General features: G+C 41.7%; 1 protein-coding gene across 2 annotated transcripts in view; it reads right to left on the reverse strand.

Moving 5' to 3' along the window:
* Nucleotides 1-18,064, reverse strand: part of igsf9bb (immunoglobulin superfamily, member 9Bb) — a 711,231-nt gene that overhangs the window by 175,701 nt on the left and 517,466 nt on the right. For both annotated transcript variants that reach the window (XM_073029796.1, XM_073029795.1), the window contains exon 6: nucleotides 10,061-10,202. In XM_073029796.1, coding sequence (XP_072885897.1) covers nucleotides 10,061-10,202 — 142 coding nt within the window. The remainder of the gene's footprint in view (nucleotides 1-10,060; nucleotides 10,203-18,064) is intronic.

Here is an 18,064-nt window from a genome sequence, read left to right on the forward strand (position 1 = left end):
CAGTGGACTAACGCATAATTATTAACTACTTTTCTGGTTACAAGAACATTTCAAGAATCTATGGAATTTTAGAAGATGCCACTGCATTCACTGTTTTCAGAATCAGAATCAGGTTTATTATCACTGACATGTGATGTGAAATTTGTTAACTTAGCAGCAGCAGTTCAATGCAATACATAATATAGAAGAGAAAAAAAGATATAATAATAATAATAAACAAGTATATCAATTACATATATTGAATAGATTTTAAAAATGTGCAAAGCAGAAATACTGTATATTAAAAAAAAGTGAGGCAGTGTCCAAAGATTCAATATCCATTTAGGAATCGGATGGCAGAGGGGAAGAAGCTGTTCCTGAATCGCTGAGTTTGTGCCTTCAGGCTTCTGTACCTCCTACCTGATGGTAACAGTGAGAAAAGGGCATGCCCTGGGTGCTGGAGGTCCTTAATAATGGACGCTGTCTTTCTGAGACACCGCTCCCTGAAGATGTCCTGGGTACTTTGTAGGCTAGTGCCCACGATGGAGCTGACTAGATTTACAACCCACTGCAGCTTCTCTTGGTCTTGTGTGCAGTAGCCCCTCCCCCCATACCAGACAGTGATGCAGCCTGTCAGAAAGTTTTTGAGTGTATTTGTTGACATGCCAAATCACTTCACTCCTAATAAAATATAGCCGCTGTCTTGCCTTCTTTATAACTACATCAATATGTTGGGATCAGGGTAGGTCCTCAGAGATCTTGATACCCAGGAACTTGAAACTGCTCACTCTCTCCACTTCTGATCCCTCTATGAGGATTGGTATGTGCTCCTTCGTCTTACCCTTCCTGAAGTCCACAATCAGCTCTTTCGTCTTACTGACGTTGAGTGCCAGGTTGTTGCTGTGGCACCACTCCGCTAGTTGGCATATTTCACTCCTGTACGCCCTCTTGTCACCATCTGAGATTCTATCAACAATGGTTGTATCGTCAGCAAATTTATAGATGGTATTTGAGCTATGCCTAGCCACACAGTCATGTGTATAGAGAGAGTAGAGCAGTGGGCTAAGCACACACCTCTGAGGTGCACCAGTGTTGATCATCAGTGAGGAGGAGATGTTATCACCAATCTGCATAGATTTCATCACTACCTCTTTCAAAATGCTGGCAGGTAAAACAATTGGTCCTTGGGGGTTTATCAGATTTCATTCCCTTCTCTGGAACTTTTCTCCCCCCTAACACTCATTTCCTTCAGTTCTTCATTCTAGACCATTCTCTGTTACCTTTGGCTCGTATTTATGTCTTCTTTGGTGATGATGGGGAGAAAGTAAATGCAAAATTCCTCTGTCATTTTCTGGATTGCCACTATAAATTCTCTTGTCTCTGTCTGTACAGGACCAATATTTGCCTTTGCCAGTCTTTTTTTTTTAACATGCCTATCAAAGATTTACGGTTCATTAGTATGTTCCTTGCCAGTTTAATTTCATATTCTGCCTTGCCTTTCTTTATTAGCTTCGTGATCCTCCTTTACTCGGTGTGGTATTAAAAAGGGAGTCTTATGATGGATTGCAACAAGATGAGCGGAGAAACCAAATGATCTGTTTTTTTGTCATAATGTTCTGGGATTCATTGAAATGGAGCATGTGGAAAGTTCACGTTTATATGAGAAGCTGCTGCAATTCTGATGCAGAACAGACATAAAACAGATGATGCAATTCAATAAGTCTCTTCAGTGCTGAAACTGGCCACCTCCTGGAGTTGAGCTGAGAAGAGCACTTCTAAAATATCTCATTAAGAATCTTTATTAGCTTACTGACAAAAGTTATGTGTTTTATGACCGTGATTCTCCTACCCAGCTATCGTTTAATTCTAACTGGAGCGTTACTGCATTCTGGTACACTGACATTTACAAATTTGCACAATAAAATATTTAATTCAATCTAACATTTATGTGAATCAGGAAATCCACCTGAACTCTTTACAACCTCTTAATTCTAATTTAATTTATTTGTAAAAAAAAAATCACTTTTTATAGGTATTTTACAAACGAAATTGGATGCAATTCTAAATCTACTTTTTTTTCATGATAGTGCCGAGATGCAGTCTCCATCGAGGTTGTGTCTCAGACTCAGTTTTTTTTAGGTTTGTAGGGATGGTTTTGTGGACAGAGAGGGGATTCAGGGATCAGGTTAGGGTTTGTGGACAAATTAGAGGACAGGCCAGAATCCAAGTCTCTCCACATTTGAAGTCCAGTGGGAGGGAAGAACAGGGCTTTGCTGTTGTTACTTCGTCTCTCGGTATAGTTCTGCTTTGTTGTGTTCAGTATTGTTCTGTCGAGCATTGTGGGCACGCTATGTTGGTGCTGGAATGAGTGGTGACACTTGGGAGCTGCCCCAGCACATCCTTCGGTGTGCTGGTTGTTAGCGCAAACAACACATTTTACTCGATGTTTTGATATACAGTACATGTAATATAGAAATCTCAGATCTAAAATCTAATGCAGCGAGGTTACCCAGGTACTGTGTTTAAGCAGATGCGAGTTCTCTGGCTGAGATCCATCCAGGTGATTTCTCAAGCGCTGGATTTGACAGTGTTTCGGGCTTCCAAGAGTACAAACATCCAGTCACTGGACTCATCTGCCTATTAGTACCCCTGCCAAGAAACAAATCTTTTCACCACGAGAAAAGGTTTCACTGTTCAATGTGCAGCTTGTTATGGCTCATGAGATGAATTTCCTGACAGGGAATGCACACGTAGAATCAATTCATCCTGAGAGAGCTTGTGTATCAGACAGCTTCAATTGTCAAAGGAGGGACGAAACCTGGGGTACAAGGACTACCACTCACACCTGTGGACTCTTCAAGTGCAACAGCTTAGCGTGATTATAACAGTGTGAGGGTACAGTCGAAAAGGCCGTTGGTATTCTCTGATCACAGATGAATTTCTAGGCTTTCCTCTGTACTCAGTGTGTTCATTAAGTACCTTTGGGCAGTACGTATCCAGGAGCCAATTGACACAACCACACAATATAAATCTACCTCTCTGTCTGTGTATCTCATTGTTGCATCAAGATTTCTGTTATTTGAATGACAACTATAAACAGGCTTTGAATATTCTCCCTGTGACCACATGGATTATCTTGGGCTGCTCCAATTTCTAAGTTCAAAAACTTAAAGTACATTTATTATCAAAGTAAGTATACATTATAATGACCTTGAGATTCGTCTCCTTACAGGCAGCCACGAAACAAGCAACCCGAAAGAATCCATCAAAAAAGGACCAACAGACAGAGGTAAAAAAACACAAATCGCACAAATAATAAAAGCAAGGAACAAAAGCGAGTCCACAGACACGAAGCCCAGAGCAGTCCCACAGCCTCAGCCTCAGTTCATCACGCAGTGGAGCAAAACGTCTCAGAGCTCGCAGACACAGATATGCAGGTTGATAGATTAATCAGCCACTGTAAATTGCCCCTAGTATGCAGAAACCAGGGAGGAGCTGAGAATGTTGGAGGAAAAGGAATGATTTAATGTAGGATTAGTGTACTGGTCTCTATGACCCCATGACTTGATGTTGCTCAGGAGAAGAAGCTGCAGAAAAGAATTCTGTTCGGCATACACTCATTGAATGAACATTAACCAAAATTGGCAGATACAGTCCTGACCGCAGATGTCGCATCACTGAGTTTCTTATTGTCACTGTGACAAAATGGGTTTACCCCAGGTGCTCTAGCTTGTTCCCACATCCCAAGGATGTGCTGACTGGTAGCTTAATTGCCTGCTATAAATCATTCCTTCATATAGCTGGGTGGTAGGAGGACTGGAGAGAGTTGGTGGACATGTGAGAGAGGATAGGTTATAGGGAAATTAGTGGAGGAACATGGCTGATAGGAATAGTCAGAAGCAGCAGAGCCTCAAAAAGATCAGCAAGATCAAATGGCCTCCTCCTTTTCATTAGAGAAAATGAGGAACATGTTTCTATTATTGATTGCTGGTAAATTACGGAAGAAAGGAACTGTTGAGCACGGAACAGAGGTTGCTTTCACTCAGGCTGCCTCATCCACGTCCAGTTTATTAAGAGAGGGAGGCAAGAAAGATCAGAGTTATGGGATTCATTAGCTCCTCCAATTATGAGATTATTTTAAATGGACCAGTGAGAAGTTGAATGACACCAAAAATAAACATAGATCAGTATATTGAGTGGATATGGAAATATGCTAGATCGAGCAGTTACTCAGGATGAATATATTCTGTGCAAATCGGACAGTGGGAAAGTAAAGCATAAAGAAATCACCAGCTGGCACTACACTCCACCATCAAAATGTTTTAAGGCAGAAATCTGCAAACTTAATTGTTTTTAAAAATGTAGGTCAGATACCATATTCTAAAAATGCAACTAGTGGAAAGTTCATAGGGTTTTCTCCTGGGCAGCCACCCTTGCATGTTCTCACGGAATTTGAGAATAGTATTTTTTTGTAGATTAGTTTTATCACAGACTTAGTTGTTTTTTTTAGGTTTGTAGAGATGGTTTCGTGGATAGAGATTTAGGGATCAGGTTAGGGTTTGGGGACACCCCTTGTCTCCCAGACCTGGACAATAATACAAAAGTTCTTATGAAATCTACTAAATGTTGAAGGGCCGAGGTGGAGAGGATGTTTCTATGGGTGGGAGGGTCTAGAAGCAGGGAGCACAGCCTCAGAATAGAAGCTCATCCCGTTGGAACAAAGATGAGGAAGAATTTCTTCCATCTGAGGGTGGTGAGTCTCTGGAATTCATTGCCCCAAACAGCTGTGGAGACCAAGTTATTGGACATATTTAAAGCGGAAGTTGATAGGTTCTCGATTAGTAAGGATGTCAAAGGTTCCAGGGAGTAGGCAGGATGACGGGGTTCAGAAGGAAAAGAAATCAGCTATGATAAAATGGAAGAGCAGACTCGATGGGCCAAATGGCCTGATTCTGCTCCAATATCTTATGGTCTTTATGATGGCGAAACAACCATTGCCAAGTTTAATGATCAACAATTAATGTATCTGTCAAGAACACAGATACATCTAAAATTTATAATCACTGATGTCTGGGAGGAGGCAGTAGATTTATGTTTGCTATAAAGCAGGTAATGTTGGAAACAAGCAGGTCAGGCAGCATGTGTGAAAAGAGCACGAATGAATGTATCATCAGAAGACCGCTTGTTTTCACTCTGTCTCTCTTTCCACAAGTTCTACCTCATCTACTGAGTGTTTCTGGTATTTTCTGCTTTTTTCCCCAGATTCTTAGAATTGACAATTTATTTCATTTTCATGCACTGTGTGCACTTGCTGATGTCTGGCATCTGGCCACCCATGTTGTTGATGAACCAATTTTAGCCTGTGGGTCAAAGGCACATGCTTGTCTTCAATATTTCTCTTCTTCATCTCACTTTCTCATTGAGATTTGTACCATCAGCAAACCTGGATTCATTAAACTCTGTCATTTCACCTGAACCATTAATTTGCCTTTGAACCTGACAATCACGGTAGCGTAGCAGTTAGCATGATGCTATTACAGCTTGGAGTTCAGAGTTCAATCTTGGTGGACTCTATAAGCAATTTGTACGTCCTCCCTGTGAAACAGGTAGGATTCCTCTGGGTGCTCCAGTTTTCTCCCACAGTTCAAAGATGTACCAGTTAGTAGGTTAATTGCTCACTGTAAGTTGTCCCATGATAAGGGCAGTGTTAAATCGGTGGGTTGCTGGTGGCATAGCTTGAAGAACTGGAAGGGCCTGTTTCACACTGTATCTCAACAAAATAAATAAATACATATCGACAATCTCTCTCTCTCTCTCTCTCAACGTAGTGAATGCAGACTGCCATTAACAAAATCCGCCGTAATGCCGGATGGACTGATTATTCACTGGCTGCAGGAATAGTCAATTCATCTACTGTCTGCCCTTTGTACAATGAGCTTCTTTTGCATGGACAATACCTTCCAAGCCCCTAAACTCTACCACCAGGGAAAAGAAGGGCAGCGGGTGCAGGAGAACACCATTACCCGCAGGCCCCTGGCTTGGAAACACAACAGTGGGCTCAAATCCTGGAACTCCCAACCTGGCAACACTAAGGGAGCCTCTTCACCACAATGCAACAATTCAAGAAGAGAGATCACCACTACTTTCCTAGTTGGCATTATAAAAATGAATACAGAATTGGAATTGGAATTGATTCCTTATTATCACACGTACAGAGGTACAGTGAAAATCCTGTCTTATACACTGTGTATAGAGTTCGGTTCATTACACAGTGCATGGAGGTAGAGCAAAGTAAAACAATAACAGAATGCAGAATGAAGTGTAACAGTTACAGAAAAAACAGTGCAGGTAGACAATAAGGTCTAAGATCACAGCAAGGTACGTTTGAGGTCAGGAGTTCAGCTTATCATCAATTGTCTCTGCAGTTTCTCGCAGTCACGGGCAGAGTAGTTGCTGTACTGAGCCACGCTGCATCCAGATAGGATACATTTTGTGGTGGAGCAAAATTGGTGAAGGTGAAAGGGAACATGCCAAATTTCTTTAGTCTCCTGAGGAAGTAGAGGCATTTGTGAACTTTCTTAGTGATGGCATTGTTTGATCTGGAGATGCTATTGTCCAGAAGGTTCTTTGGAAGTCAAGAATGAGGTGTAAATTTATTTAACAACAACACACACAAAATGCTGGTGGAACACAGCAGGCCAGGCAGCATCTATAGGGAGAAGCGCTGTTGACGTTTGATAGAGCGCGGAATAGGCCCTTCCAGTCCTTCGAGCTGTGCCACCCAGCAATCCCCGATTTAACCCTAGACTAATCAAGGGACAGTTTCCAATGACCAATTAACACTATGTCTTTGGGAGGAAATGCCATGCGTTGATAGGGAGAGCATAAAAACTCCTTACAGACAGCAGCGGGCATTGAACCCTGGTCGATGGTACTGTAAAGCATTGTACTAACCGTTATGCTACTGTGCCGCCTTATCTTGTGGTTACAGCATTTTATGAGATGTTCAAAACTAAGAAATAACAGTAATCACTGTGAGTAAGAACCAAAAAAAGACAAGGAAAAGATTAAGAATAAAGAAGTCCTAACTGACTTATACTGAAAACTAGCTCAAACTAGATAGATAAGAAAATTCCTTAATAAGAACAGCCAATGAAATGTTTCAATTTATAGTGTGACAAGGCTTTAGACAAAAGTTGCTGAACCAGCTCTACTACAAATTACTTAAATCCACTGAGCATTTACTGACAAACAAGTGATTATACCAATATATAAGCAAGCATAAAGAAATTCAAATTACAAGAAAAATTACCACTTAGACCTTAATCCAAAAGCATCTACTGTATGTGGTTGGACTAGGATAGGAGGTGCTCAGTCCTAGGGACTTGAAGCTCTTAACGCTCTGTATCTCAGGAGCACGTGCTCCTTCCTCACTCCCTTCCGAAGTCAATGACTGGCTCTTTTGTTTTGCTGACATTGAGGGAAAAGTTATTGTCATTGCACCATGTCAGTAAGCTCTCTACTTCCTTTCCGTACTCCCGATCCCTTGTTATTTGAGATGCGGCCCAGTACAGTGGAATCATCTGCAAACTTGTAGGTAGAGTTGGAGCTGAATCTGGCCACAAAGTCGCGAGTGCACAGGGAGGATAGGAGGAGCAGCCTTGTGGGGCACCAGTGTCGAGTCATCATGGCAGAGCTGTTGGTGCCTATCTTTACTTCCTGACCAACAGACCACAATCAGTAAAGGATCCAGCTGCAGAGGGAGGGGTTGACTCCCAAGTCTTGGACTTTAGCAATGCATTTGCTGTGAATATTGATTTTCACAATGCAATAGAATTATAAGCCCATTCATAAGGGATACATACAACATTATTGCACAGAACTCATAAAGCATAAAGCACATAATATCCAGATGAGGGTCTCGGCCTGAAACGTCGACTGATTATTCCTCATCCATGGATGCTGCCTGACCTGCTGAGATCCTCCAGCATTTTGGTGTGTTACTCTGAATTTCAAGCGTCTACAGCAACTCTTGCATTTACACATAAAGCAAACCTTCACTTGGGCTTATGAGGGAAATTCCAGGTTTGAAGTAAAGGTGAAATTAAAAAATAACCACACAGTGACCCTGACAAAACTGCGGCTGTCTGCTTCCAGGAGGGAGCACGTGGATTAAAATAATTCATTATTAATTCAAAGACCAATTGATTACATTGTCAAACAATGTTTAATTATGTCAAGCCAACCCATTATTAACAAATGGATTAGAAGCGAAAATAACGTAATCACTCAATGCAGTACAATCAACCAAAACTTCTCAAGTCTGATTACAAAGCAATGTTTCCTGCTCCAATGTGGCTGTATTGATTTCCCCAACTGTTTGAATAAAGTGTCAGCCCTGACTCTGATGACTCACATGATGAATACTCACTCATATGAGGGTCAATTGTCAGACACACTGCCAAGTTATATAGAGTCTGGTGTTGCAACAACAACGAAAGCCAAATAAAGAAAGATCAGTATGCTATCCTGAGTGCAGACAATCAGATTAATATGACATTCAGTTTGAGTTTTTATAACCTTGCTTTCAAACAGTTAGACATAGATGCCCTTCATAGCTAAACTTTCTTCACAGGATAAATCCTTCAACTTAGGATTCAATCCAGTGAATTGGTGCTGCTCTGTTTCTATACAAGTGATGGTTCATTCTGCGTGGAGGTCAAAACTGTACCCCCACTGTACCTGGTGCCTCAAATGTGGATTTACCAACCCACTGTATAATCTCAGCAAGACTTCATATCCCAGGTCCCTTGACAGAACCAACATACCATTTATGCTTCCTGTACCTGTATGTTTACTTAGAGTCATAGAGAAATACAGAACAGAAACAGGCCCTTAGGCCCACCTAACCTGTACCAAACTATTTTGCACCTGGACCATAGCCCTCCATACCCCTCCAATCCAGTACTTGTCCAAATTTCTTGCACCTCACTTCCTCACTGACATCAACAAACCTGGATAAACTGCACTATCAATTCATCCACACCATTAAGTTAATTTGCGAATAACTTGGCGCTACCAAATATATGCGACAGCTTACTGGTAGTTCGGAAAGCAAGAGATTTGACGAGAAACATTACTTGTAACATCTCTTCTGAAGAAAATTGTGGTGAATTATCCCTGGAGACAGTGAGGAGGCAGGTGAAGGCAAGGCTGGTTCGGGGATGAGCTATGCTGGGACATTGTGAGGCGCAACGTGTTCAAGCTGGGGTCACAGGCAGAGTTGGAATTGCTGCCAGAGACAGAGTAAGTGATTTGCAGAGGAGTCAATGTGGAAGGGCTTTGATGCCTGTCCACCGAACCCAGGTGCGAGTTTGGATCGTTCTGAGTGCCGAGCCAATTTGTTAAGATCAAGAGTGGCTTCAGGCTGGGCAGACCAAGCGCATTGTGGTGCCGGGGCCCAGGTCCTACAGCAAGGCACGACCTGGTGCTTGGATATTCAAAAACGCCAGCACAGATAGTCTGGAAGCCCTGAGGGTCCGGCTGATTTCACTCACTCGCCCATGAATGTTCATTCTTTCTCCACAGTGTCGAGGCTGTGAACTAATCCAGCTGCTCTGCTTTTTTTGCCCCACCGGTGTGAACTGGGACTGAGGCATGGCCCTCCTTCGGCTGCTCTGGGAGCAAACCTGGGACTCAGGCTCGTTCAGAATGATGTTGCCTTGTTTCCATTGTTTGCACGATTTGTGTTTTCTCTCTCTCTTTCTCTGTGTAGTGTTTTTTTTGTCTTTTTTCTTTTTAACTTGATTATTCGGGTTTCTTGCTTTGTGGCTGCCTGTAGGCGGACAAATCTCAAGGTGTATAATTTATACATTCTTTGATAATAAATATGATTTGAATCTTTGAATCTTGAACTAATAGCGGGTTCAATACTGATGCCTTTGACATTTCACAATAAGAATGACAGGAGACTGGGCAAATCCAGAGATATACACTATTACAAAATAGTTTAGGAACTGCTTTTAAATGTCAGCCTGGTTGGAAACCAGAATATTAAATAAAAACACAATCATGACTTTACCTCTTAAAGAAGACATTTTCATCCTCCCAGAGCCAGGTGTAAGTTAGGTTTTCGGGACATGCTTCTGCTTGGCAGGTGAAGAAGGCATCTTGAGATATGTTCACTGTTATATTTTCTGGTGGAGAAATGATAAAAGGCGGACCTTGAAGACAAAAGAATGCATCAGTCAGTTAATTATTCCACAGATAATCACGCAGATCAGTCAATCGTTCAAACAACGGAGCACAGCTAACAATAAAGCCATAATTGATTGAATGTTAAATGTAACTTCTATGTTCTATATGTGAAAAATGCAGCAATTCTTCTGCAACATTGCAACAGAGCAATAGGTTGTCTTTGTGAGAGCAAGTTCAATTTACTTAAAAAAAACCCTGTCCTTACCTTGCCCTTTCAATGATTAGGTCTGATCTTAGAACTGATACATGCAATTCATTGCTGCTGAACTATGTGCTTTTCACTAGAGAAGCCAACAAATCACGGCACAGCAACTCTTCAAAATATACAGCAAAATCCATTAGGTGGCTGGGCAGTTTAACATCTCCTTCAGCCTGCTGCAGATACCTCATTATCGCAGCCTCTCCACCAGACAGGCAGGAATGACTTGTCTGTCAGTGAGCCTGAATTAGGGGCCCATTTTATTAAAGCAGACTTCTTAAAGGCAGACTGTCACCTTTCTGGACAGGGATCCTGTTAGTCGAGGAACTGCGAATCATTTTCACCCTGACCTTGTAGTTTACTGGCGGCCCAAAGAACAGGCAAGAATAGCCAGAAACTGAAGTATGATTTCATTCGGGTCCTGTTGGATCTGATATTCATTGCAGGACATTTGTTAAAAATGCACAAAAATAGTAAACTAGAGGCTGCTACTCTTATTAGAGTATTAAAATTGTTGACCTTCTTTCTGGAACTTTCTAGTCATGGCCCTACCCATTGACCTTCGTCTGTTAAAACTCCAAAGCCTGGGTAGGATTTTTAAAGTCTTAACAATAAACTTGACTGCGAGCCCATTATTTCTCACAGAAAATATTCAGTCCTACCACTCTGTACACTGTGGACCATTGTTTTACCTGTTGTATTACTCAGACTAGTGTTAGTATTGACCTTGTTTGTGTTAAAATGAACCATCTGGGCAATTATTATTTATCTGGTATTTTGTCTAAATTTTCATTACCCTATGAAATTTATTAATTTTGTTTTCTGATGCCTAATCATACTCAAGCATTGTAAATAGTATGCTTCAGAATCATCACAAACCTCAACAGATTTATTCTCCTTCACATTCCCAAAGCATAAGCATCTACTAATTCATTCCTCCCGCTCATGTTATTCAAGATTAATCTGTTCCTCATTAAGTAACACAGAGGTTTATGACAACAGCATTCACAAGTACATTCTGCATCCATGTCAGTGTATTCAATGAAGATAACGTAATCTCCTGGCACAGAGCAAGTTTCTCTCACTCTCAGGTCTCCCTCAACAACATGTTCTGTTTGTTGACAAGAATCAGACAGCTCCATTAGAGAATACAATGAGCTGATAATGTTTCAGCGGGAACTGGACTACTTTGAGAAAGCCTCTAAAAAAGGCCACCTAAGCCAATGGGTTTTCTATAGCATTGCCACACACAGACTTAAGCCATAATGAATGTTTGCTATTAGTGTTCATTAACAGTGAGGTCCAGCCATGATGGAATGGTGGAGCAGACTCAATGGGCCGAATGGCCTAGTTTTACTCTTATGTCTTATGGTCTTAAACCTCTCTTACCTACTTGGTGTGATGAGAGAATAGCAGGTTATTCACAGGCTGTTGGCATTTACAGGGCACTTGTCCAGGTTGTTCTGTTTAGCTGTTCATAAGTTCAAGTCCTACTCTTGGAGACCAAGCAAACTTGTCAGTGACATCCACATTCTGAGAATTATGGTGGAGACTACCCCAACCCCAGATCATTTCATTTTGTTTGTAACAGAGTGTGAATGATTTCTTCCAAACTTCACATAGTAAGGGAACTTCAGGAATCAAAAATGTATGAAGAAAAAACAGCAATTATCCATTGGGTGGAACGTTCAATTTGCCTAGTAATTCACTGCTACTCACTGAAGGACAGTAATCAGTTGCAGTATTGTCCACCACCAATGATTGTTTTGAATGTTGAACTGTCTTTCCTTCTACTTCCAAGGCAGCTCCATGGGATTCCAAATGACTTGCTTCTACTCCAGTTTTGTGGTTCAAAGGTGGCTACTGTGGGGACAGCAGACACTCATAGATGGGGCAGGTGGAGGCTGATAGGATGAACGTTACACTCCGTCCACTATTTATGTCAAGTTTACGTTTGCTTCTGATGCATGGCCTTGAGGTTCCCAATAACATATTGAACACTTCTTCTCCACTCTAACCAGTCATAGACAAAAGATTCATTAGAGCCAGTATACTGGAGATGTTTCACTACTTTGAGTCAGTTTTCAGAAGGTTATTGAATCACTTTCTCTGTCCACTGGTAAAGTTCTTCAACAACATATAGAGTGTCTGTTTTGAGAATCTGGTTTTGGACATTATCAGCCTACCATAACTAACTGAACAGTGGTGACATTGGCCTCGGATCGATGGCATTGGCTTGATTCTCCTACCAGTGAATCTGGAGTGTTTCACAGATACATTGTTGGAGGTTTTTTTTTAATGGCTCAAGCTGCTATGAGACCCAGTTTCTTAAGGCAATGACCACAAGATTCATACAGTCGCACAGAATGGAAACCAATGCCTCGATCCAACTGGCCTATGCAGACCAAGATGCCACAACCAAGCTAGTCCCATTTGCCAGCATTTAACATATAACTTTCTCGAACTTTCCAATCCGTGTACCAGTCCGACTGTCTTTTAAAAGTTGTTGTTGTACTAGCCTCAACTTCTTCTTCTGGCAACTGATTCCACATAGATATCACACTTTGTGTAAAAAGGTTGCCTTTCAAATTCCTCTTAAAAATTTCCTCTTTCACATTAAGCCAATTTGGATACTCCAACTCTTGGTTAAAGACTGAATGCATTTACCATGTCTATGCCTCTCAAGATTTTCCATATAAGATCACCTCTCAGTCTCCTATGCTCGAAGGAATAATGTCCCAGTTTGTTCAGCCTCTCCCTATAACTCAGTCCCTCATCTCTTGGCAGCATCCTTGTAAGTCTTTTACCATAGAACATTACAGCACAGAAACAGGCCTTTTGGCCCTTCTTGGCTGTGCCGAACTATTTTTCTGCCTAGTCCCACTGACCTGCACCTGGACCAGATCCCTCCATACACCTCTCATCCATGTACCTGTCCAAGTTTTTCTTGAATGTTAAAAGTAAGCCCGCATTTACTAAAAAACACAAAATGCTGGCAGAACTCAGCAGGCCAGACAGCATCTATGGGAGGAGGTAGTGACGACATTTCGGGCCGAAACCCTTCATCAGGAGGGTTTCCTGATGAAGGGTTTCGGCCCGAAACGTCGTCACTACCTCCTCCCATAGATGCTGTCTGGCCTGCTGAGTTCTGCCAGCATTTTGTGTTTTTTATTTATTTCCAGCATCTGCAGATTCACTCGTGTTGCCCGCATTTACTACTTCATCTGGCTGTTCATTCCACACTCCCACCACTCTCTGTGAAGAAGCCCCCCTAATGTTCCCTTTAAACTTTACACCCTTCACCCTTAACCCATGTCCTCTGTTTTTTTTCTCCCCTGGAGTCAGTGGAAAAAGCCTGCTTGCATTCACTCTATCTATACCCATCATAATTTTATATACCTCTATCAAATCTCCCCTCATTCTTCTACACTCCAGGGAATAAAGTCTTAATCTATTCAACCTTTCTCTGTAACTCAGTTTCTCAAGTCCTAGCAACATTCTTGTAAACCTTCTCTGCACTCTTTCAACCTGATTAATATCCTTCCTGTAATTTGGTGACCAAAACTGCACACAATACTCCAAATTTGGCCTCACCAATGCCTTATATAACCTCACCATAACATTCCAACTCTTATACTCAATACTTTGATTTATAAAGGCCAATGTACCAAAAGCTCTTTTTACTACCCCATCTACCTGTGACATTCTTCTACACTCTTTCCATTTTAATAACCTCTTACCTATAGCAGGGAATTGACATAACACTCCTTGCACCTACACCGGTGTCCTATACAACTGTACCATGACCTGCCAAATTTTACACTCAATTCCTTGAAGGCAGTATGTCAAAAGCCTTCTTCACCACACTGTCTACCTGTGACTCTACTTTTAGAGAATCATGTATTTGTACTCCAAGGTCCCTCTGTTCTATAACACACCCAGGGCTCTGTTGTTCACTGTGAATGTCCTACCTCGATTTGACTTTCCACTTAATCTGAATTAAACTACATTTGCCATGGGAGGATGACTGTGAAATTGGTTCACACAATTGAGGCCTGGTTCTTTAAAGAGTTGGCAGAAGGATTGGAGTTGGGTAAAAGTAATGATTAGAGGATGGGAATCTAACAGAGGACATGGGTCGGGGTTATTATCATGAGGGGCCTGATAGAGAATAGATTGGTTCAAAGCCAAGGTTAAGTTTATTTCACATTCTGAAGTACATGTATGCACAGATACAATGAAAAACAAGCTTACAGCAACATCACAGGCACAGAGCACTGATTAAGCAGCATTCACAAAAAGTAACATGAAGTTAACATAAATTGTTCACAATTTTTGCAATAAAGAACACAATTAGGACAAAACATAAACGAGTTCATTGTAGCGCAAACTGATCAAAATGGCCACAGTGTTGCGAAACTGCAGTGATTAGGGTAGTGCTGGATGGTTCAAGATTTGGTTGGTTGAAGGGAAACAGCAGCAATTGAATCTGGTGGTGTACAACTTCAGGTTTCTGTACCTCCTGCCTCATGGTAGCTGTGAGAATATGGCATGGTCTGGATAGCGGGGATCATTGATGATGGATGCTGCCTTCTTGGGGCAGTGTCTTCTGTAGACACCATGAACAGTATGGGGGAGGGGGTGTGCCCGTAATGTATTGGGTTAGAGCAGGGGTTTCCAACCTGGGGTCCACGGACCACTTGCTTAATGGCATTGGTCCATGTCATAAAAAAGATTCGGGAACCCCTGCTGTGGAGGTACTTTTGTTTGTCTCACAAGCAACAACTAGGTTTCCATTGCTCACAAAATCACTTCGCCCATCAACTTATCGTCACTACCAGGGTAAGTCTGAACCTCGGTGGAGGAAGTCAATCCCTACTTTATTCCACCATCTCCGAGATGAAAATTGGTTTTAGCTGAGAAACACACCACAGCTCCATAGGCACTGAACTATACTTTTTATTTGTTTCTATGAGTGCTGGCCCAAGGACAGCTGAAGACAACCCACCTATTTAGCACAATTCAGCTGCACTGAAACTCAGGAAAAAAAACCCCTGAGCTATCAGTTTTTATCAGGTATGAGTGGATGGCAACTTATCAAAGCTTCCCCTCAATCAGAAAGACAAGCCTCACTCAGCTTACCTGAGAACTGTGTAACTTGGATTCCCAGAGAGCTACACTTGAAATAACACTGAGGCAGTTAAAATTGATTTGATAGACAGATAGATAGATACTTTATTGTTAGAACATAGAAAACCTACAGCACAATACAGGCCCTTTGGCCCACAAAGCTGTGCTGAACATGTCCTTACCTGAGAAATTACCTAGAGTTACCCATAGCCCTCTATTTTTCTGAGCTCCACGTACCTGTCCAGGAGTCTCTTAAAAGACGCTATCATATCCGCCTCCACCACCGTTGCCGGCAGCCCATTCCACGCACTCACCACTCTCTGTGTAAAAAACCTACCCCTGATATCTCCTCTGTACCCACTTCCAAGCATCTTAAAACTGTGCTCTCTCATGCTAGCCATTTCAGCCCTGGGAAAAAGCCTGACTATCCACATGATCAATGCCTCTCATCATCTTGTACACCTCCATCAGGCCACCTCTCATCCTCCGCCGCTCCAAAGAGAAAAGGCCAAGTTCACTCAACCTATTCTCATAAGGCACACTCCCCAATCCAGGCAACATCCTTGTAAATCTCCTCTGCACCCTTTCTATGGTTTCCACATCCTTCCTATAGTGAGGTGACCAGAACTGAGCACAGTACTCCAAATGGGGTCTGACCAGGGTCCTATATAGCTTCAACGTTACCTCTCGGCTCTTAAACTCAATCCCACGGTTGATAAAGGCCAAATGCACTGTATGCCTTCTTAACCACAGAGTCAACCTGCACAGCTGCTTTGAATGTCCTATGGACTCGGGCCCCAAGATCTCTTTGATCCTCCACACTGCCAAGAGTCTTACCATTAATGCTATATTCTGCCATCATATTTGACCTACTAAAATGAACCACTTCACACTTATCTGGGTTGAACTCCATCTGCCATTTCTCAGCCCAGTTTTGCATCCTATCAATGTCCTGCTGTAATTTCTGACAGCACTCCACACTATCCACAACACCTCCAACCTTTGTGTCATCAGCAAATTTACTAACCCATCCCTCCACTTCCTCATCCAGATCATTTATAAAAATCACTGAGAGTAGGGGTCCCAGAACAGATTCCTGAGGCACACCACTGATGACCAACCTCCATGCAGAATATGACCCGTCTACAACTACTCTTTGCCTTCTGTGGGAAAGCCAGTTCTGGATCCACAAAGAAATTTTTCCTTGGATCCCATGCCTCCTTACTTTCTCAATAATCCTTGCATGGGCTACTTTATCAAATTCCTTGCTGAAATCCATACACACTACATCTACTGCTTTTCCTTCATCAATGTGTTTAGTCGCATCCTCCAAAAATTCAATCAGGCTCGTAAGGCATGACCTGCCTTTCACAAAGGCAGACCCCAGAAGAAATTACAGTGTCACGTAGCATTACAAGTTCACAGATAAACAATATTAGAAGAGAAGTAAGAAGAATAACTAAAGATGTTATCTTAAACAGTCATCACTTCCCTGGCTATAGGTTGATTCATTATAGAGTATAGGGAATGATGTAGAAAATGGCTGATGTGCAAATGCCTTTCACAGCAGGAAATCTGAGCACATTTTCTACTTGTAAATGATCACAATAGCATTCTAATCTAGAAAAAAATATTGACTTCATTCAGAGAGCATGGAAAGAAAGACTGAAATGGTCATGTTTCAGACATGCTTTCAATAACATTCATGAGTACTACTGCATGATGGAATCAACTTAAAATGTTCAAATGAAGATTTGCAGTATTGTGTGCAATAGAGCATGGTCACAGACAGAAGTCTTAGTAATGCAGTACATAATAGGTAGGCAACAGATTATTAAATGTGAACAAATATATAGCATTTGCCATTTGACAACAGACCAGTCAGCCTGAGATCAATAGGCTCAAGTGCATTATTAAGGAAATAAATAATACAATTGGGCAGTCAATACGGATTTATGAAAGGGAATCACAAACAATGAATCTGAGTTTTTTAAGCCCATAGCTAAAAGAATAGATAACTGGATATAGTATATCTAGACTTTCAGAACAGTACTCACAAAAGGTTATTAAAGTAAACTAGATTACTAGTTTTGGTGGTAATATTCCCTCAGCTGCCACTTTATAAGTTACACCTGTTCACCTGCTCGTTAATGCAAATATCTAAACAGCCAATCACGTGGCAGCAACTCAAAGCATAAACGCATGAAGGCATGGTCAAGAGATTCAGTTGTTGTTCAGATGAACCATCAGAATGGGAAAGAAATGTGATCCAAGTGACGTTGACGATGGAATGATCGCTGGTGCCAGATAGAGTGGTTTGAGTATCTCAGAAACTGCTGATCTCCTGGGATTTTCACACACAACAGTCTCTAGAGTTTACAGTGAATGTTATGAAGAACCAATAAAAATCCAGCAAGCAGCAGTTCTGTGGGTGAAAATGTCTTGTTAATGAGAAAGGTCAGAGGACAATGGCCAGGCTGACAAGAAAGTGCACAGTCC

The sequence above is a fragment of the Hemitrygon akajei genome, chromosome 26 (assembly GCF_048418815.1).
Source record: "Hemitrygon akajei chromosome 26, sHemAka1.3, whole genome shotgun sequence".
In the NCBI taxonomy this organism is placed as follows: domain Eukaryota; kingdom Metazoa; phylum Chordata; class Chondrichthyes; order Myliobatiformes; family Dasyatidae; genus Hemitrygon; species Hemitrygon akajei.